Source organism: Zingiber officinale, chromosome 5A (genome assembly GCF_018446385.1).
Source record: "Zingiber officinale cultivar Zhangliang chromosome 5A, Zo_v1.1, whole genome shotgun sequence".
Taxonomy (NCBI): domain Eukaryota; kingdom Viridiplantae; phylum Streptophyta; class Magnoliopsida; order Zingiberales; family Zingiberaceae; genus Zingiber; species Zingiber officinale.
Window position 1 is genome coordinate 100842231 of NC_055994.1, and position 22625 is coordinate 100864855.

Sequence of the window (22625 nt, forward strand, 5' to 3'; positions counted from 1 at the left end):
TTGATGGATTTAACTGAAAATTTAATTATTATAATTTTTAATCAAATTAATTAATTTTTTTATTGATTTAAATTTTATAAAAAAATTTGGACAGTTTGATCGTTAAAATATTTTGATTTATTTAATTTTAATTTAATATTCTGTTATTAATCGATTACTCAGATAGTACCCATCTGACTAGTTCGGTCCTCTGTTTCGAATCCTCTCTGTCCCCATGTCCCACTGTCGATCGGACGGTCCAGATTACATCTCAAGGATACCTTGTACATCACAAAGATATTGCACACATCTTAAAGATATCATGATGCCTTGAGATATAATTTGGACCGTCCGATCGACAATGGGATATGGAGACAGATAGAGTTCGGGACAGAGGATCCGAACTACCCATCCGACGCTCTAATACATTTTCTAGTGGGCTTTTCCTAAATCGGACCAAAATAAAAATGCAATAACGAAGTGGGCCCGATTAAAATTTCCAAAGTCGGCGTGTGTTAAAATGAAATTCCACCCACACTTTAACGCTTACGGAACTCCACCCGCGTTGTCCTCTTAAACATGGTGGATACAACTCCTCGGCTCTCTCTCTCACTCTCTCTCTCTCTCTCAAGCGATCGATAAAATCAAAATCTTTCCGATCGAAACCCTAACTTCGATCGTTCTCAAGGACGACCTTCGTTCCGTTCCCATCTAACCGATTCCTCTTGAGCGAGATCGGTCAATCTCTCTCCGCCCGTGCTCCAGTTGGCCAAGGTTCGCACTATCGAGTACGGTCGAATGGCTCTGCAAAATTACGGGTTTTGAGGCATGGGGTTGGGTCGATGAATGATGCCGGAGTTGCGTAGCGGAGCGCGTAGGGGCCGAGCGCAGGCGAATCCAGTGGTCCAGGCTGAGCAGCCGAAGACAAGGCGGCGACGGACGGCGAGGATCCAGCGGCCAGTGGGCGAGAATCCGCCTGCGGAGGAGATCGGTCAAGTGGAAGGGCGCGGCGAGGTTGGGGGATTGGCAGGGGAGGAAATCCAGGAAGGGGTCGGGGAGAGGAAGATGAATGATTGCAATAGTGGGGCAAGGAGCGCTGATAAACTCGCTGGCGGAGAGGACGAGGGGAACGCCGCACCGCTCCCAGAAAAGGTGAGAGCTTTATCTGTTTTCCCCTGATTGTGATGACGAGTTTCCTCTATTTGGATTGGCTATGTCATGCTTACCGATCCTATTTTATTGTCTCGTATATCGATTAACTTAATCAGAAGCACCAGAAGTTTTGCGAAATAAATTTCATGGAAAAAAAAATTCTGTGTTGCTATCCTATTCCCTTGAAGTTAGAACAAATTCTTTTTAATTTTCATATGCATATTCAATTTCCAATTGATATTTTGAATTTTGTAGCCTAAGTCTACATTTGATGTTTTTTATTTGCGTTAACTACCTCAAAGAAGAGACATCTCTTGGGATTTTTTTTGGGTTGACCTTCCATCACTATGCCATTCAATGCAGTTCTCCACCATCAACTCGTTGCCTCACCATCCTATACTGCTAGCTCCATGTGATAGTTCTCTAATTACTTCTAGAAAGTTATCTATAATATTTCCCCTTTGAATTGCACCTACATCACTCAGATTGAGATATTGTGATAGTTAATCTTAATACGTTTTGGCCTTTATGAGACGGGTTTGGAAGCAATCTACATGACAGCTTCATCATCACAACATAGCTTCATTGGTTCAATAGGAGTGTTACCAACTTAGGTGTTAAATGTTTGAGCCAAATAAGCTTGCATGTAGTAAGAGTCATAACTTGGCTCTTTGTTTCTGCAATTGATTTGGACAGATAGTTTTCTTCTTGTGCTTTTAGAATGCCAAGTTGCCTTTAAGAAGAACACAATTTCTTGAAATAGAATGGTTATCTATGGGGGGTACTTGCTAATCTGCAATAGAGGATCATGGTCATGGTATAGGAGAATAGGGGACATTTTCTTGGAGTATTTTTGAGACATTGGATAATCTTTAATGATACTTCTCAATGTATCATGAAATAAAGCTTCAAGGAATTTACTAATAGCCAGCTTGGTGATGATAAGATATTTCAACTTTCTTCTCATGTACTTTCTGGATCAGATAACCACCTCTCTGTTTATTCTCAGTCTCACATTGGCATTCATGGGCTTATTAATTGATTCTTCTCCTCACATACTACCACCAGTATGTGAGGATTGGATTTCTAACATCTCAAACAACTGAAGTATGATGGGGTCATTCATGATATTATTAGTTTTTAAGCCTAAGGGCTTATCATGTTCGCACATGACTTTTTAAAAATTACATCCCACTTTGATTGCCCGGTCTGTCCTATAAATAGTATCTACATCACTATCTCCTGTTGTTGAGGATAAACAGGTCTGTCCTGTCAATATAACTACATTGATGTCTCCTATTGTTGAAGATAAGCAGCTTGAGCAAATTGTGATATTGTTTCATTGCTAAGGAAGATATTTTTTTTTTAATGCGAGTAGCTTCTTATCTCTGATTCCTCTCCTACTTGTCATGATGCTTCCTGTATTCTTGCAAAAATTTCATTTTATCTTTTCAACAGGTTCAAGTCAGCAATTCACCACTATACAAAGTTGAAAGGAAGCTAGGAAAAGGTGGATTTGGACAAGTTTATGTTGGCCGTCGAATTTCGCCTGCCAGCACAAGTGATAGGACCACTGGTTCTAGTGCTATAGAGGTGTGGTATTTTCCTATTAACACAATTTTTAATGGTCATAATACTTCTGATGTATATTCAATGCCTCCCAGGTAGCGCTAAAGTTCGAGCACAGGACCAGCAAAGGTTGTAATTATGGTCCACCTTATGAATGGCAAGTGTACAAGTAAGTTTTTCTTTATTTTTCAGTGAAAAGAATAGTTTTAGAGGAATCTAACCAATATTCTATTTGTGTAGCACACTTGGTGGTATTCACGGGGTGCCAAAAGTTCATTACAAGGGCAGGCAAGGGGACTACTATGTCATGGTATTAGAGAATTTTCAGCTCCTCAGCCTTTAGGGTTTGTCAAGTAATTTGAGAAGTTTTTCTAATATTTTTTTTTTTTGCAAATTGTAGATTATGGATATACTGGGACCAAGCCTTTGGGATGTATGGAATAACAATTCTCACACGTATGATTAATGTTGAATCTAGGTTAGTACTTGTTTTGAATTGCTAACTTGCTAATTTTCATCTCTTCTGTTATGCAGAATGTCCGTGGAAATGGTTGCATGTATTGCAATTGAAGCAATCTCCATATTGGAGAATATGCATTCAAAAGGGTAGAAGTTTACTGTTTGCTTTGCTTCTTAGTTTGTTCTTTCATGTGTCAAGAAGACACTATAATCAATAGGAACTTCTTCAATCCCTGCTGAACTAGTAACCAACCTCTTTTTAAGTTTTTTTTTTTTTAATGTAACTACTGTCATTGCTAATGTCAGTTATGTACATGGGGATGTGAAACCTGAAAATTTTTTACTTGGACCTTCTGGGACTTCTGAAGAAAAAAAATTGTTTCTTGTTGATCTTGGCTTAGGTAATTAATGTGCTTGGTTTTTTAGTTCTTTTCAGTTAATGTAACTAAATATGATGTCTTATTAAACTCTTATGTTCTTAATTGACAGCCACTAAGTGGAAGGACAGTTCAACAAATTTGCATGTTGAATATGATCAACGACCAGATGTTTTCAGGTAATTTGTTCCCGCCGCATCTTTAACACTCAAAATGGCTACTTCTCAATTAAATTTTATATTTACTTTAACCATTAGTAACAGTGCAATCTTGTTGATGTGTTCTATAGGGGGACTGTGCGCTATGCTAGTGTTCATGCTCACCTTGGGAGGACAGCAAGCAGAAGAGATGATTTAGAATCCCTTGCTTATACACTTATCTTTCTTCTCCGTGGCCGTCTACTTTGGCAAGGGTATCAGGTAGGCTAATTTGCATTTTAATTGATTTTGTGGATGATTTATCTTCTTTAATAAATTTCTTTATTTACTATTAGGGTGAAAATAAAGGTTTCCTTGTGTGCAAAAAGAAGATGGCTACATCTCCAGAGTCTCTTTGTTGCTTTTGCCCACAACCTTTCAAACAGTTTGTTGAATACGTGGTCAACTTGAAGTTTGATGAAGAACCTAACTATGCAAAGTACATCTCACTTTTTGATGGCATAGTAGGTCCTAATCCAGATATTAGGCCAATTAACACTGATGGAGCTCAAAAGGTATTTCAATTTCCTATATTTGCATCTTCTATCTATGTAGTTACCTTCGTAAAGTGATTATGCTAACAGAATGTCTGTTTCTTTTCCCATGTTATCAAGCTTATATATCAGGTAGGTCAAAAAAGAGGTCGTCTAATGATGGAAGAAGTTGATGAACAGCCCAAAAAGAAGATTAGGATGGGGTTGCCGGCAAACCAATGGATTAGTGTTTATAATGCACGACGACCTATGAAACAGAGGTGTTTATTTTCTGGGTAGTTGACTCACTGCCAAATTCTTGATAAGAGGGATTGGATGATAAACTCTTGTATTCTAGGTACCACTACAATGTTGCTGATATGAGGCTTGCACAGCATATCGAGAAGGGGAATGAAGATGGTTTATTCATTAGTTGTGTGGCATCGTGTAACAATCTTTGGGCGTTGATCATGGATGCAGGCACTGGCTTCACTGCTCAAGTTTATGAACTATCTACAAACTTTCTTCACAAGGTGAGTGATGTTCTGATTCAACTATATATGTTCCCAATACTAGAACCAGAAAACATGCTGTCAGACATGGATAACTGAATAATTTATAATTTAAGGGTAAATCATTTGTACACCCCTTCTGTTTACTAGTATTCTAACCTTTTTTTGTTTAAAAAAAAGAAATCCATCTAAGTCCATGAATTTGCATTCCATCTAAGTCCATGAATTTGCAATCTGAAAAACATTTAATAAAAAATGATCCAAGTCTCTAGGTGTCATGCCAGATAAACTCTTTATCATTGGTTACATTTACAGTGGTTTCTATGCATCAGCAAAACTGCCACAAAAATACCCATTAAGCAATAAATCCTAAACCCTGAAACACCTTTTTTTCACCGTCAGACTCTTCCCCTTCATCCATAGTTGTCAAAAGCGCAAGATGCAAAAAAACGCTCAAGGGTCTTGGGGCTTAAAGCGCAAAGCTAAGTGCACACTTTACGTAAAAAAATGTAATAAACAAAAGGACTATTATCACAATATAAAACTGATTTATAAAAAAAAAACAGTTCGGTGCACGAAGCTTCCGCCATGCGGAGTCCCGGGGAAGGATTCATTGTACGCAGCCTTACCTTGCTTTTTGCAAGAGGTTGTTTCCAGGATTCAAATCCATGACCTTTTGAATATAAAATTGATTTATATGAATTAATAAAATTTATTACAATTTTTTTAATTTTAAATATATTTTTTATATATTTTATTAGGATAATTTAATTAGGATTTATGAAAGTCTATTCAAACTATCTTGTTTAAGTTGGGAGTTGATTGAATTAATCAAATATGCAGACTTAAGTTTTTGATTGTCCATGGTCCCCCATTAATTGTGGGCATCACGACGCCTCCACGACGTCGGAAAAATGAAAAAGAGTAAAAAAAATTACAGAAAAGAAGATTCTTACTCATGATCGAGAGGCAGACGCTTCCGACTGTGAGAGGTAGACCAATCGACTTAATGATTGATTTAAAGAGGGTTTAGGGCTTTAAACTAAAATAAGGGAAAGTTTCTGCACTTTGCACAAAAGCGAATGCTTGTGCTTTTGCGTGAAGCACTCTGAAGCTTAGAGACCTCGTGCGTTTTTGAGGTCTTTGAAGCACAAGGCTTGCACCTTGCTGCGCTTAAGCAAGCGAAGTGCTTGCTTTTAACATCTATGCCTTCATCCACCTCTTCCTTCAACTAGCGAATAACATCAAGTTATGGTGAACAAGGGACATCCGCCAAGTGTACTATAACGTGTGATTGAGGTCATGATTTAGCACCCACAACAACTCCTTTAGAACTCCCAATTGACAAGGGAGACTAGGACTTGAACTCCTTCCATATTATTCGTGGTGGCAAGGCTATGAGCATCCTTGTTGGATGTTTTCCTTTCAAAGCTCAACAAGAAGATTGGTACTAGAAGGTAGGCTTATTTTTCCATTGACAAGGAAGGAAATGTTGTCAGCCGTTCCAAGGAAGGGAAATAAACTTTGCTCAATCCTTTGAGAGCTCCAAAATACTTAGCAATGGAAGCAGGTGAATCATGGATTCATGCGATATGAAATAAACCTCTTCAGATAAATTATACAAATCAATATTGAGATTGGGATTGAATAATTAAATAAATCAAGTATTGATAGCATAAGATTGGTAAAATTAGCAGGAAAAATAAAAAATTGAAATATATAATAAAATTATTTCAGATGTGGCAGATTATGAAATCTTTAGAAGAATACTTATTTTATGTAATTTTAAATATAAAGTTAATAAATAATAAAAAAATATAACCAATAATGCAGTACACATTAATTTACCCTTTGGTTAATGCATTTATGTTATAGTAGTAGACTAATAGGTTTTCCACTTAACTCTTTCTTTTTGAAGGAATGGATAATGGAACAATGGGAGAAAAATTATTATATTAGTACACTAGCCGGGACAAACAATGGCAGCTCCTTGGTGGTTATGTCTAAGGGTAATCAATCTTCTTCAAATATGCATCAGTTTGATTTTTAATTTCAAAATGTTCCATTGGCTTCATCTGTTTTGATGATTTATTGTAGGTACTCTATATGCACAACAATCATACAAAGTGAGTGAGTCATTTCCGTTCAAGTGGATAAACAAAAAGTGGAGGGAAGGTTTTTATGTTACTGCAATGGCAACAGCCGGAAATAGGTGGGCTGTCGTTATGTCTCGTAATGCAGGTTTTTCTGAGCAGGTCAGTTTTATTCCTCACATTTTGTTGTTAAAAGATGGGAAGTAAAGGGAGCAAAGAAGGGAAAAAAACTGAGGGTTGATCTGGTGTTGTCTATCTGTATTGCCTTGTGGTTGAGGATTTCTCTAATGATATATTTTTAATGTTTTCCATGCTAAGAAATTAAACTCACCAAATCATTTCAATACTCAGGTTATTGAACTTGACTTCCTTTACCCTAGCGAAGGTATTCATCGAAGATGGGATAATGGCTATCGCATAACAGCAACTGCTGCAACATGTGACCAGGCTGCCTTGGTGCTTAGTATACCTAGAAGGAAACTAATAGATGAGACACAAGAGACCCTTAGAACATCTGCTTTTCCTAGCCAACATGTGAAGGTGAGTGCAGTTACTTTCCTGTGTCTTAAGAACATCACCATTAGTTTCTTTCCTAACATATAAATATTGTATTTGCTTCCAGGAGAAATGGGCGAAAAATCTATATATTGCATCCATATGTTTTGGCCGCACTGTTTCATGAAGTTGCTGACCTTCACCAGAACCATTAAGCACCTTTTGCCAAATTGCAACAACAACTGGCGGCTAGGATTACCTTATTAAGGCACCTTTCGTTTTATTGCTGTGGTAACCAACTTAGTGGTGCCATTCTCTGTCAAGTTTTGAAGATGCCCTTTGCTTGAGCAATCAAAATATATTTGTTTTTTGGCATCTTAAGTAAATTTAAGGTTGTATAGTTCTAATATTTAGGTTGGAACTGCTTATTTTTGCAGAAATTTAACCATCTAGTGGATGGGATCATTTTACTATAACTGCTGTTTTATTTTCGGCTGCTTTACTGTCAGTTGCTTTTGCTGCATAACTATATTTCACTTGTGCATTAGTTTGGTAATTGCAACAATTTTCATATAATTTCATAGGATTGAACTAAAGGTTTTGTTAATTCATTTGCTCCGATGAAAGCCTCAAAAACTAGAAGTCTCTGTTCACACTAAAACTCTAACCCAATTGGCACATTGTGGTTTTACTCATTTTACATGCTTTGGCATCTTATTTATATTATTTTACATGCTAAATTTTCCTTATTCTTTTCTTGAAATTGTTATTTTGATTAATATCTGATGATAATTTCCCAATTTTGTAAAGGTTGACTGTGTTGGCAAGGCTTATTTAAGAAGGCCATGGCTTGATTTGCTGATCTTGTTAGATCATGTTCCATGCCTTTATTACTAATGTGACCTCTTATTGGCTGTACAGTTCGCATTATTTTTTGGAAATGTTGCTGTTTTCGCATTTACCTCTTCTGTGCAACTGAATGATTGAATTAATCATGAGGACACAGCATGTTACATTCGTTTAACTTGACCTTATTGCTTTTAACAATTAATTATAATTGGTCGTTGATAGACATTGATTGGAAATAAGTAAACTTTTTTCTGCATTGCATTGTTTAGGACAGTGTGACTTTGGAACATAGAATTCGAGCCGGATGGTTTGGTTTGAACAAATTGAACCAACTCTTTTATGCCTATTTTCTCCATAGTCTCAGGCATTTCCAGTTGCCTCATCTCTCTCTATAGCTTAGAGATGTATAAACCTTAGATTCCAATACAGTTCCATGTATATATGTGTTTGTTTGTTTTTTGTTTTGCTTTCCCATTATGCTTCCTCAAATCTTCTGCAATGGTGATCTTCTCTTTTTTGTTTAAGCAGAAAGCGATTTCATGACTCCAGCAGTGTGCTTTCTGTGAACATATTTACTCTAGTTTAGAATTGTAGCTAAGATTTTAAGGTGGAGATATTTTTGAGCTCTACCTTGTTAGCTCAAGTGTGCAATCGTATAAACATTACTTAGATCACTGTGGTTGTTACTTCAGGACTTGGGCTGGATATATGGTATGGACTTGGTCCTCATAATGATCATTATACAGTGCCACAGCTTCTTGAACACAACTCTACATTTTATGAAACGTACGAGAGATGTCTAAAATCTTCTAGTTCATTTCAACTGATGCAGTGCCAACATCCATGGCGACACGGATATCTTCTCTGTGGACGAATGTGGTATCCTTTTTGCCAGTTAAATTGAATAATGATATTTATTTGCTTTTGATGACATAATTCATGTTTCTCCTTTGCCTCCATGGTCCTTTTTATGTTATTGGTGGTACTTACCCTCCTTTGAAGTTATTTTCTTTCAAACTCAATGGTAGATTTGCTTAGTTTTTGTACTTTGTATCAGAAAGGTGTACAGAATTTTTTTTCCCAAATTTCCTCCCAGGCAAACATTTTAGTTTGCAGTTTGCTCGCTAGACTTCGAAAGTGTCCATGAATCTCTTAGCAAATCATCCTCTAGTGATATTAATTCAAGGTCATTATTGTATCCTGTATACTTTCACTTTACTTCCTTTGAGAGTTATTCTCATGGTGTTGAAATCCAAGAGGTCAAACTGTTGCTCCCTAGTTTTCAATTTCTTCAAAGAACAAGGAGGTCAGCATACCCTTGAGCGACCTTGGTGCTGTTACCGTTGTCGATGACAACCGAGATGGTCTTCCTCTCATCTCGACTGCTGTAATGTGGTAGTGAGAGCTGCTTGTAGTTTCTAAGCAGTGTACAAGTTGATATGGTCTGTAATTCCATTATTGATTACTTGGATTATCATTTTTTTTAAATACTCTAGTGAGTCCGGGTTTGAGTCTCAGGCAATACATCACCTGTGTTTGGCTCGTCATGTGCTTAACACCTGATGAATCTACTTCCATCGACGTGGGGTTGTCGTGGGGCTGTTAACGTAGCGGTTTCATATTTTTTGAATACTAGTGAATCGGAATCGTAAACATTCATAAGCAAAAAGTGAATAAATTTGTTCATTAATTTACCTAAATTTTAGTTAAGTTTTCAAGTAATTCTTCTAAATTCAACGTAGCTCTTATACACCTCTATTATTTGCCAACAATGTCGTATTCATGCTAGGACATTCTTTAATTTTTGGAAACTCCCTGAAGGATATACTAAAGGCACTAGAATTACATACTCTTAATTATTAGCAACTTTGAGTATTCAAATAAAAAGATGAAATCATCAGTCCATAAGGTTAATTGAGAAATGTTAGTGGTGATCTATCTAGATGGTTCGCTTTCTCAGGCTCGATCTGCTCTTGGAGGTCTAATTATTGTATCGCAGTGGGTTTCTTTTTATTCTTGCTCTTATTTACTTTATAGTATACTATTTAATTTTTAGAATTGATTTTTTGTTAATTAATCCAAGGCTAGAGATTTTTATCTTATGAATACTAGACTAATAATTTAATACATGAAATTACAAGGGCATTACATTGTTTTCCACGTATACATTTTATAATTACTATATCAGAATACATGCATCTATTTCTTATGGTGTTTTATTAAATGCATAAAATTATGCTTTAATGGTAATGATGATGCACTATATTGAAGGCCGACAAAATTATACTTCCAATTTATTCAGTAGGCGAGCGAGCGAGGTAGGAGGAAAGCCGTCACCAGACAACTCAAGGCAACGCTTTATAAGAAAACATCCAGTCGAAGATATTTTCCAGCACACAAATTTATTCATTACAGACATACTCCCCCAAGGGATTGAGCAAGGTTTTCCAAGAAAAAAGAGAGGAGAATCGAACAACATATGCAGCTCAAGTAGTTGTTTTCGGCGGCTGGAGGGATACATTCTCCAGTTTCAAACTGCAAGCTTTTATCAAGACAAGTAGCACTCTGGTAGTTATTTTCAGCGGCTGGAGGGATACATTCTCCAGTTTCAAACTGCAAGCTTTTATTAAAGACAAATAGCATCTGCTTCACCTAGATAACTTGTTACCGAGTTGAGTTTATCTATAGCTGCGGTAAATGGGGGAGTACATGCAACTCTCTGCATGCTTAACCAAGTCTTGGGGGCGAGGAAGCCGTGTTGCCAAACCTGTTATATGATCGATCATACAGAAAGAACCTGAGTCAGCTGTCGGCAATATTGGAACCGAGTAATGCAGCAGATGATGATGATGAAGAAAACTCACCAAGCTCGTATGCTTTGGCAGCGACATTCGCAGCAATATGAGCTGATATTTTCCTGATGTTGGAGAAGGGAGGATAGATCAAGCCCTTTTCAAAATTCTCTTCAGTCACCTGATCTGCCAAAGCATAAGCTGTTCCAGACAATTAAGGGTTAGGAAACAAACCGACACCATTTTAGATGACAAAAGCAACAACTAGCACACTTTTTCATGTACTAACTCAGTTCTTAATCCCTCGATCAATGTTTCAACTTACAGGCTGCAAGAAGCATGTCATCATGCACCCGAATAGCTCCTGACATCACCAAGCCAAGGCCAAATCCAGGAAATATGTATGCATTGTTTGCCTGGAAGCAGGAAAAAGAAGTTGGGGTGAAACAAGTTAGCTTCTGTATGGAAATCTAAAACACACATGATCCAGGGAAATTGAAGATATGTTGGTAAAAGAGAAACCTGGCCAGGGACGAATGTCTTGCCGTTGTATTCAACAGGATCAAACGGGCTCCCAGTAGCAAATATCACTCGACCCTGACGATTAAAGATAAGTCGAAAGGTTTATTCATCTAGTTTCAAATACGGTTTTGGGAGACCTAAATTTTAATGATAGGATTACCTCAGTCCAAGTATAGGCTTCCTCTGCTGTACATTCAGTTTGTGAAGTTGGGTTCGAAAGAGCCAAAATAATGGGCTTCTGTAGTTTGTAAATGGAAACAAAAACAAAGATAGAAGTGGCTAATTGTATTGCTTGGAGAACACTAAGGAAAATTGAGAAACAGCCCTACCTCATTGATAGAGGCCATGGCTTTGACAACCTCCTCAGTGAAGGTTCTTCCCACTCCAGATGAGCCAATCAAAAAAGTAGGCTTGATAATCTGCAAAATGAATCCACTCAATATTCAAGGTTTCTGCTGGGTTCATGCAATTAAAAAGTTCCAATGCAGAGAAGATCATTTGACTAGATATTGTAAGAAATTTGTTTGATACAAATTAGTGATACAAAAACGAACAGACGGTATCAATACTGAATGCAAAAGGGTAGCAAAATAACATTCAGAACATTTTCTGTATAATGTGATGCATTGATAGCTAATGAAATATTCAAACATGGGGAAGATTGCACACCTTGACAGCATCCAAGAGGGTACTGACTGGTTCATGCTCGTGTGCCCATGGCTTTTTGAAGTGCTGGAGAGATGCCTTGCGTGAGCTAACAATCAAGCCCTATAAACAGATTATTTTATCAGTTAAGTCTGATAGATATGAGTGTCAAAAAGCAATGAGAACAACCAAAAACTTGCTGGATTCTCTCTAACCTTCGAGTCCACAAGCCAAATTTTCTTTCGAGTTTCTTCCAATGGTGCTTTAGTCTACATTTATAAACTATATGTTAGTTACCTGGACAAGGACATCCTCTCAACTCATAAATAGATCAAGACTTGTGATATTATTTGGAGAGACATGAAAATATAATTTCTGCAGTACCTCTTTTGACACATGAAGAGCTATGAGTTCTGCAATACCAGTACCAGCCTGCAAATATCATACACAAACTCAAATATCGGATGGCAAACCTCAATAGTATACAAAAGATACTAATTAGAAGTGAACTATAATTCATACTACAGGCTTTCAAAATGTTGGACACCAAGTACAAGAAAATTGTGTTGGATATTGGATTACATGATATTCCAGAAATTGTAGAATCATTTTACCTAGTGAATAAAAATGAATAATTTAGGCATTTAAGCATAAACTACAAGAACTAAGTTAAAACATCTCAAGGATCATCATTGGCAGCATGCGAGAAACTTGGTCATCCAATATGGTTCTCATACCAGTAATTTTGTTGGCAGTGGAGTTTTGAAGTGTTGAGACTTACAATTCCAAATGACTACTATTTTATGATAAGGAGGAAGTATTTAGAATGACCTCCCCTGCACCAAGGAATAAGAAAGTTTGATCTGCCAATGTTCCACCAACCATCTTTAGAGCTGCCACAACTCCTGCAAGCACAACTGAAGCTGTGCCCTGTGTTGACAAGCAAAAAAGAGAATTCGCTTAACATACTCATAGTAGTGAATGACAAAAAAATATATATAGTGATGACAAGATATACGAAATATAGTATAGTGTAGGCTTCATAGGTTAAATTAACTAATACCTGAATGTCATCATTGAAAACAAGATGGGTTGTTCCATATTTTGCAAGCAATTCAAAAGCATTATGGTTGGCAAAGTCCTCAAACTAGAATCAAATTCCAAATGAGAGTTAAAATCAAAATCAAGAATACTCAAATGAGAATATTATTGTGTGGCTTTTTACCTGGATAAGAACCTTTTCCCCATAGTTTTGCTTGACAGAAGTCATGAACTCATGCAGTAATTCAGAATACTCCTAAAACCAAACATTTGAAACAAACACTTCACAGAAGTACAATTAAGTGTTGATAGCAAAGTAGAAAGTTGCTCAATGTGTATTACCTGTCCAGTGGCTCTTTTTTGACGTAAGCCAATATAGAATTCATCCTTAAGCAGACTCTCATTGTTCGTACCAACATCAATTGTAATTGGTAAGCACTGAAAGGTAACAAATTATAATTGGAACAAACACAGGATGAGAAAGAAAAATAATTAGCCTCAGAATAAAATATGCTAACTTCCAAGAAAAATGTTACACTATATGAAAATAAAATGAAGGGGGTCGATGGTGCTGAACAGAACTTACAGCAGAAGGGCGAATTCCTCCAAGAGCAGTATACAGAGCAAGCTTGCCAACAGGAATACCCATTCCCTGATTAAATTTTAAAAGTTGGATAGATCTGACAAGAAATCAAAGATATCTATGGTGCACACAAGATCCGCCAAAAATTGTCAATGAAAAACAACTTTAGACTCATAAAATTTTGAAAATAAGCCAACCCCAAATTTTTAGGGCAAACACAGTTTAATGATGATGAACATTCTGAAAGTACAACAAGATAGTTGACCTGGCAGCCAAGATCTCCAAGACCCAAAATGCGCTCACCATCAGTCACTACAATAACCTGAATGCTCTTCTCAGGCCAGTTTTTCAGGACCTCAAGGATCTTTCCTCTGCAAGATAAAGTAAACATTGGTTTGTATCAAAAGATTAATAAGAATATGGCATGACCATGCAAAGATATCTTACTTCTCTTTCAAACTGATATAAAGGCCCTGAGGACGCTTAAAAATAGAACCATACTTCTGACAGGCCTCACCAACAGTAGGTGTATACACAATAGGAAGTAACTCTTCCACATTATCAACCAGAAGCTTGTAAAATAGCCTCTCATTTCTCTCCTGGTGATCACAATACACAATACATCCATAGACCAATGTCATGCGCTGCAGATCGAATTTCTCAACTAAGAAAACTTGGAAGAATGTTTTTTTGTAGTACCTCAAGTTCCATCATTGCGATGTAGCGTTGAAGTGGAAGTTGGTACTGACGAATATTGTTCATCAACTTTTTCTCCTGAAATCCATCCCATAATTGATATGTAAATTACTAGATTCATTTCATAAGATTTTGCAAGAATATCAACGGAAAATGACTCCTCTAAACCTGAAGCTCTTGAGTGGAACATGTTGGAGGTAGGAGTCCGCGCAAGTAGTGAGAATCTCTCTCCCTCTCAGTGAAGGCAAGCCCTTTGTTGAAGCGTGGATCCCTCAGCAAAGAATATCCACTGTAGGAAAATTACACCTTGTGAGTCATCAATATCTTAACAGAGCAGACATATATTAGCAATTGTCAATCATGGACTTGCATAATTTAGCCTAATAGAAATTTAGTTCTGTGTTTAGTATCAATTATGCACAGTGATTTCAAGTCAAATGGTGATCTAAAAATTGCAAAAAGGGATGGTGATTATAAACAAGCACTTAATGTTTTATATTTAATCTAGTTGATCATTCACACATTGCACATTGAAAGTAAAATCATAATTTAATATAATAAAGATAATTTAATAAAAAAACAAATATAAAAATAAGACAACATTGAGTTAAAGTGTTTTTTTTTCAATCTTTCACTTCTCTATAAAATAATACATGAATTTTAAAATTAGCATCTTAAAGTTATTCAAGTAGTATTACCTTGACTCTTGCTCTGTTGTTTTGAATTGAGAAATTATTTATATAGGAAAATATGTTTTTACAGTTTTTCTTAAGCATATTGACTTTGTTCTAAAAATGAGAAAAAAATCTAAAGATCAAATTAAAGTTGTTACAAATTAATTATTTAAAAAGTGTGCTAAAAGTAAATAATATTAACAGCAGTAAATACTAAATGTAATCATTAATTCATAGAAGATTCAATAGAAAATATTATATAAATTTATTGAAAAATCTAAAACATAGCATTATCACATTAAAATTATTCCTAATGAATTATTAAGAAAATTTTCATGAAGATTCAATAAAAAAACTACAAAATTATTTTATGTTGAATTGTCATTATTCTATAAATTATCATCGGTGATTCTATCGGCTACCACATGCACCAAAAATTACGACGCAAAAGGAAAACAATATCGGACACGTAGGCTCAAGAAAAGATCCGGTAGATGCCTCATCGTCTGGATTTTTTTTTTTAAAAAAAAAAATTTAATCACGTTAATCAAAAGAATCAAAGTTGAACAAGCAAAATATTATGTTGCTGAGACAGCAACGAACTGCACCAAAAAAAAAAAAATCACTCGGAGGTCAAAAGCTCGATATATAAAAAAAATTCCGAGTGAAAACATATCAAAAGCTATCGGAATCTCTACTGGAAGGTCTTCCATAGTCGAATTAAATACTAAAATGGTAAAAGACCCGTACCGACAAGCTCTCTTTTTCACTTCTACCCTCGAATTCGAATTAACTTGACTAAAATAAGGTCGGTTTGAAGAGGGATCGTCCAAATCAGAAAGCCATAAGAAACAAAAAACAATCATCAAAGGTTTTTATAGATGATATACACTCTTCGGAAGAGTAGATCAGGGAAAAATCGGAAAACCGCTAGGGATTAAAGAGGGCTGAGTCGATTTGGGAGCACAAAAACCTTCACTTAACTCGATCTACCAATTCAAGCATACCTGGCAACGGTGACAGTCCAGGGCGTGACGAGCTGATCCACGGTGGCCTGGTCTTCTCCATAGGGGTCCTCCACGCCTCCGCCGACCAAGCACTTGGGATCCATCACTGACTCTCCCTCCGGCCTAAGCTCCTTCAAAGTGCTCTCCATGGCCTTTGATGATCTCCCCGCCTCAGCCTCCGAAGCCAACAAGAAGGAAAGAGGAGGGCAGTAGTAGAAGAAATACGCAGCGGCGCCAGACAACCGCTTAGTCTCCTCGTCGGCGGAGAAGGTAGTTTATAGTTTTAGCTCTGACTGGAATTGAATTGGAAATACGCATTTACCCCCCAATAAGTTTCCGAAATACTGCTTAGTGTACCGCTCGTTGACAAACAGAAATTTGACAAATTGAAAAACATAGATATTTTTCTTAAGGACTTTTTTATGAAAAGTCCCGAGTAAAGTGTTTGTTTAGTATTTATTTGACAATTAAGACGTCTTTATCTGTCATAATTTTACCTAAATTTTGATTGTGATCTGAAATATAATTTATAGAAGAACCAGATAGTAAAGACCATATGAACTCCTTGATTAAAGCAATTTGTTAAAATAATATAGATTTTAACTAATCAAAATTAAAATATAATTTTGAATCTCTTAAAAAGAAAAATTCATCTAAACTTAATTTAGAAATTAATATTTTAAAATGATCCAAGAAATACTAATTGCATGGAGAACAAATAATTTAGAATAAAATTAATATTTATTATATTTTTAAAATGTCAAGGAGCATGTATGTTTTTTAATAAATAAAATTAATATTTTTTATAGGCACTCACGGTTGCATTAACAAAAGAGAAATTTCGAAACGGTCTTGAGATTTTGAACCCTTGGCAAAGAGCGCAAATCTCCTGACAAATCTCCTCGGATGTCATCTCTGTGTCAGACTATCAGACCATTTATCCATTGTTGCTAGCAGTTTTAATCATCTATCCAAATCTAAATTATAACATGAAAAAATTATAAATTTCAAAAATTATAACTAATTATAATTAGTTCAGGATGAGAATTCAACTATAATAATAAATAGTTATTGTCCTTATGTATTTTCCTTTTAATTTTTTTTACGAGAGGATCTGTCCTCGAAAAAGAAAAGTTCAGTGAGCATGTTCCGTTTAATTTATTTTAAACCCTAAAAGATTTTATATTACGACGTCACATGATCCGATCGGTCTTGCGCCTTTAAATTTGGACGATGAATATTCTAAAATAAAATGTTCTAGTTAAAATTTAGGGGTCATTTAAAATTATCTTCAATTATTCTATTTTGGACAGTTTCGAAAATAGCATTTAAAATGTGCACATTTAAAATTATCTTCAATTATTCTATTTGACATCAGAGTGATGTGATATATGTCCTAACACAGAAGATGTGCCACTGTATTTACTACTTTCTGTAAGAAAAAAAACCATGCAAAAGTCAAATCATCACAGCTGCCCCATCATGACAGGTGCCCCATTTTTATTTTTTATTTTAATCGTATATAATTAATTGAATTATAGCTATTATTTGAATTTAAAATCATATTTTAGCTATTATTTGAATTTATTAGATAAACAAATTAGAGAGAAAAGATTATCTATTAGTCTATTAGTCAGCTGAAGTATCAAAAGAAAAAAATATATATAACATAAAATATATTAATTATAAAGATTTATTTATATATTCTTAATTTAAAATGAAAGGTTTAGGTGGTTGAAAACTATATCCAAACCCTATCTCCTTCCACTTGAATATAACAACAATAGCAGCTCCATGGAAAGTGACTGATTACCATGTGGCAGCACTCTTCCACTTGTGGCACGAACCATGATAGTAACATGCTGCTGGTAGATTATCATATGGAAGTTTTTTTATGGAATAAAATTTCTTCCACCTACAAAATACCTTTTACCGTATGACAATAGCATGCTTAACTCATGTAGTCATGTTCATATAAATTTTATTATTATTATTATTATTATTATTATTATTATTATTATTATTATTTCTTTTCTTTTCTTTAGCACATTTAACATAAGCACACTACACTCCATTATTTGCTTTAGTACACTTAAGATAATGTGAGGGCTCCTTGTCCTTTATATTGTGGGGTATCTAATTAAGTTGTTAGTCCACCGACAATCCAAATAGCTAGCTTTTAAATAATATATGAATTTTTTGAACATCAAAATTATGGATAAGCATTTGAGACTCCCGGAGCTCTAGTGCGATGATAAGTGATGAGAGAGACTCTCTATTCAATAGTAGTTTCAATCTATACCATGATTCATTCGAGAAGTTTAAATTATTTGTAACTGAGTCATCTTTTATGATTTATCTATATTTCCTCATTTATATGGTAGTTAATGAAAAATTTTTATAGGATCATATTAGTTATATCTAAAATTAATTGGATCGTAAAAATTATATATTTGAATTATATATATATATATATATATATATATTAAAGACCCTCCATAGCTCTCTAATGCTTGAATCATTCATAATATTGTGCCGTTTGTCAGGACTCATTCACATGATTAAAGAAATTAGACAATACTTTTAAATGCTATCATTTTCCTCTAAATCCACCGACAGTTCGCCCAAATCCATTTGCTTGCACGAAGATTATATGAATATATATTGGATAAATTTTACTAATTAATATGTAAATAACTATTTGAAAATTTGATTAGGTATTTAGGCTTAGGGTGATCAGGATCGTACTTAAGGGGAGGCCCATGAGCCTTCGCCTTAGGTCCAACCATCTAGCTAGGGTCCGTCAAAAAATATTATAGATTGTATTATAAGTTAAAATAATAATAATAATAATTTTTTTTAATCCTAGATAATCTAATTCTCCAAGTATACATGTTTTATTTTTTTTAAAAAAAATCTCTTTTAAATCACAAACTAGAAAATAAAATATGCTGAAAAAAAGTTATAACGTAAACATATCGTGATACGATGATGACTATGCAGTGAAACGGATAGATCATCAACCGATAATACAATTTATGTCTCTTTCATTTCATCGAGAGTTTTTAATTGTTATATAACTCGAGATCTGTTTTTTTTTTTTTCAATTTCGATAGATATGTTTTTTTCTTATCTAACGTGTTCGTGAATGTTTTAATCTGCGTGTCATATATACATATTTTATATTTTATTTGTATCAATAAAATAAAATACGTATATACTGCTGTAATACTACAGTGGATATTCTTAGTAATATAATACATTGAAATCATATTGATCATTTATAATCAAAGTATTTTAGCATTAAAATATTAAAGTAGAATCATTAGGGTAAAATAGATGACTTTTAAAAATCTGAATTATTTGGGTTTTTGAAAATTCGAATAATTGTTTGAATTTTCGAGTGTCACCCCTTATGACTTCTCTATGAAAAAAATTTAATTTAATTTAATATTATACTTATCTTAGTAAAAAAATTTAAGAAAAATATATTTTTTTAACATTGTCAGCCTAAAATATTTATAGAAGATTTTTTGATCATAGTGTTGTCAATTCTAAGATGTGGGACTAAAGAGAACTATATTTTTTTAATATAAAACAACCAGAGAAAATTAATGATAAGAAAAATTCATAATAATATACCGCAGCTGAGTCTCGAACTCTAAATCACTGATTGTTTCGCTTGTGGAATTACTAATAAACCTTGGAATTAATTTTAGTATGAATAGAAAAAAAGATATTAACGTAAATTCATTTTAAGTTTCACCAAAATTAATTAATAAAGGGAGAAAATTTTTAATAAAATAGTAAGATATACTTATAATAACGTATTAATCTCTTTCACCACTAATAATTAATTTAACATTCAACTATAAATTAATTTTATAATTTAACTTCCTCTACGTAATTTAAGGACACTTATAATAACAATTATCACCTTTTAGGTATTTTATTTTTAATATATATTTTTACTTAATTAATTAATTTGACCGTGTTAACCCAAGGAGATTCTATAAAATTGAATACTCATGCTTTACGAAAATCATAAAACAAACTTAATCATAAATTTTAATAATATTTTATTATTTCAATTTCTTTATTCACTTTGTAGACATCATTCATTCATATATTTATATTTTCATATTTGAATTTAAAATATTTAAATTAATTATTTATAAAATTTTAATATTTTATATGTTTTATTTACTAAATATAACCAGTAAAAAAATTTTAGTTCCTAAATATTTATTTAGCTTCTAAAAAGATTAAAAAAAACAGAAGCATTAATCCAAATTACATGTAGATTATTTTTTTTTATTAGTTAGCACTAGATATCTAGTCCTTTAGGCCAACTAATTCTACCGATGACCAACTTATTTCTGTAAAAGTTTTTCACTAATACTTACATTGGGCTGCCTAGCGGTCTAACATCTCATGTTTATCATCCCACTCGAAGAAAATCTCTTACAATACATCACAATTGAGAATCAAATCATAGATGTTTGGGAGACTGCATGGACATCCTACTACAGTACCATAGTCTAAGCGCCCCTCACAACTTGTTCCATAGTTCTACGAAGAAAAGTAAATTATGGGTCATCTTATAACCGACCACTAAGTGACTAGGAAGTGAGAGGAGTTTTTCTCCGAAGGCATGCACCCGTCCAGAATTGATATCTACCCCATTATAGTAAATCTTGTTAGTATTAACCCTTAGAGCCAATTATGAAATGATTGACAAGAAAACTTTTGTATTATATTTCATTAATAAATGATAAAATTTATGGTTATTATATTTACTTTAGATCTGTGTCAGATGAATAAGTATAATAATGTCCTAGGGTAGTAGGTTCTAGTCTACAATATATTAATTGGACGAATTCAAAGTGGAAGACTGTAGATACATATAGAAAGCACTACTCTTAACTATTTCTAGTCAAGCATTAATATACAAAGGCAATATTAATACATTGAGATTGACATGTAAGTCAATTAATAACTTAATTTCACAAGTCATGAATATAAGACATCAAGTTGACACATGAGTATATATTAGAGAATATATACTGCGTTATATGAGTGTTATAAACATTCTCATAGTGACTATTGGTATAAATAATCTTTAGATATAAAGTCACTATAATTCCCTACATAAGAAATTGTGTACTTTGGTATCGACAAACATCACCTGTAACAAGGTGGACTATAAATCCGATCACTGGGTATGTGATAAGTTATGCAGAGGGATGTGAGTGATATAGATGAGATTTATCTCTTTTATATGATGTAAGTGATATCTGTGGGCCCATTAAGATCAAGAAACACAAAGACTGATAAGAGATATTAAGATATTTAATTGAGTGAGTCTACTTAGAAATTAAAAAACATAAAGATTGATAAGAAGATGACACAATTTATGTCTTATGGATCAATTTAGATATCAAGAATAAAAGGACTAAGTTATATAAGATAATAGACACAGAAAAATTGGGTCGGATCTTTACATTCTCATCACTTAAATAGCAATGATGCATTGTTAGGTGTCACTCATTGCATATGTATTTAAATAGAGACATTGTCAACGTTACAAGAACCTATTGGGTCACACATAAAAAATATATTGATTTGGAGACGAATTTATTTTATTTTGACTAAAATATGATGGATCTTAATTAAGACTATTGGGTTAAATCTAATCCAAATTAGACTCATTGAGTTAAACTCAAATGAATTTAATCATTGGATTATTGGATTGAGTCTAATCTAAATTAGACTCGTTAGATTAGACTCAACCACTAAAGAGGATTGATGTCCATTAATAGAGATTAATAGAGCATTAATAAAAAGGAGACCAAAAGGCAATTAAAAACCTTTTGTATTCATTGGACGAGTATAAAAAGTTATTGGGAATGCATTTTCATGTGAATCATTCTAGTCTTCCTTTTGTTCTTCTCTTGGCTGAATCATCCAAGTTGCTAGCACATCGAAGGTGGTTCTTCTTCGAAATTGAGTTCGTACAAAAAACGTGGAACGTGTCCATGTGGATACCGAAGAGGCACAGCCATTCTAATCTTGCTGAGATCTGCCAAATCAAAGTTACTGTCAGGATTGTACTATCAACACAATAAATGTGGTCATTCTATCAAAGTTTGTATACTGTATTCACATTGATCTCTAAGGGATCATTTTTTCTGTTGAATTTATATATTATTTTTCATAAAAGATCCCTACAAAGCTATCATCCTCTAATCAATTGGGCACTTTCCTAAATTATATGTAGATGATATTATTTGAGGGGGTTATTTTTTAAAATTTACCTTATATTAGATGCAACCCTAATAACATTGATAACCTCCGTTGACATCCTAGCTTGTTTAAGAGGTCAATTCACTTCACTTCACTTGCTTGTCTCTTATTCTTACCTCCACTCAAATTAGCTTCAGCTATCTCAAGTTTGTTGAGCTTCTTACGGATCAATGTGAGTATTTATTTCTGCATAAAAAAAATATG

At 34.2% G+C, this 22625-nt stretch overlaps 2 protein-coding genes across 4 annotated transcripts; one reads left to right on the top strand and one right to left on the bottom strand.

The window, feature by feature from the left end:
- Window positions 1-531: 531 nt before the first annotated feature.
- Window positions 532-7796, top strand: LOC121981229 (casein kinase 1-like protein HD16). Of its 3 annotated transcripts, none has more exons than XR_006111778.1 (16): window positions 532-1131; window positions 2590-2724; window positions 2796-2869; window positions 2941-3010; window positions 3101-3156; window positions 3235-3306; window positions 3466-3560; window positions 3649-3715; window positions 3826-3955; window positions 4030-4248; window positions 4339-4487; window positions 4565-4739; window positions 6637-6727; window positions 6816-6973; window positions 7197-7351; window positions 7434-7796. XR_006111778.1 is itself a non-coding variant. In XM_042533651.1 (16 exons), the coding sequence occupies exons 1-16, from the start codon at window positions 826-828 to the stop codon at window positions 7491-7493; spliced, it is 2046 nt and encodes a 681-aa protein (XP_042389585.1). In that variant the 5' UTR covers window positions 533-825; the 3' UTR covers window positions 7494-7796. The 3 variants fall into 3 exon arrangements, 2 of the variants coding, with proteins under 2 accessions (XP_042389585.1, XP_042389586.1); XM_042533651.1 differs by having other exon boundaries at window positions 533-1131; window positions 7163-7351; XM_042533652.1 differs by having other exon boundaries at window positions 534-1131; window positions 4348-4487; window positions 7163-7351.
- Window positions 7797-10512: 2716 nt separating this feature from the next.
- On the bottom strand, window positions 10513-16374 carry LOC121981230 (NADP-dependent malic enzyme). The gene is made up of 19 exons (XM_042533653.1): window positions 16116-16374; window positions 14603-14723; window positions 14438-14512; window positions 14186-14337; window positions 14004-14109; window positions 13742-13807; window positions 13498-13593; window positions 13340-13411; window positions 13178-13261; window positions 12946-13044; window positions 12499-12546; window positions 12330-12383; window positions 12139-12237; window positions 11799-11888; window positions 11630-11707; window positions 11470-11544; window positions 11273-11363; window positions 11020-11148; window positions 10513-10922 (listed from the first exon to the last, which is right to left on the bottom strand). Exons 1-19 carry the CDS (start codon window positions 16262-16264, stop codon window positions 10834-10836), a joined length of 1773 nt encoding a protein of 590 aa, XP_042389587.1. The 5' UTR covers window positions 16265-16374; the 3' UTR covers window positions 10513-10833.
- Between the last annotated feature and the right edge of the window lie 6251 nt (window positions 16375-22625).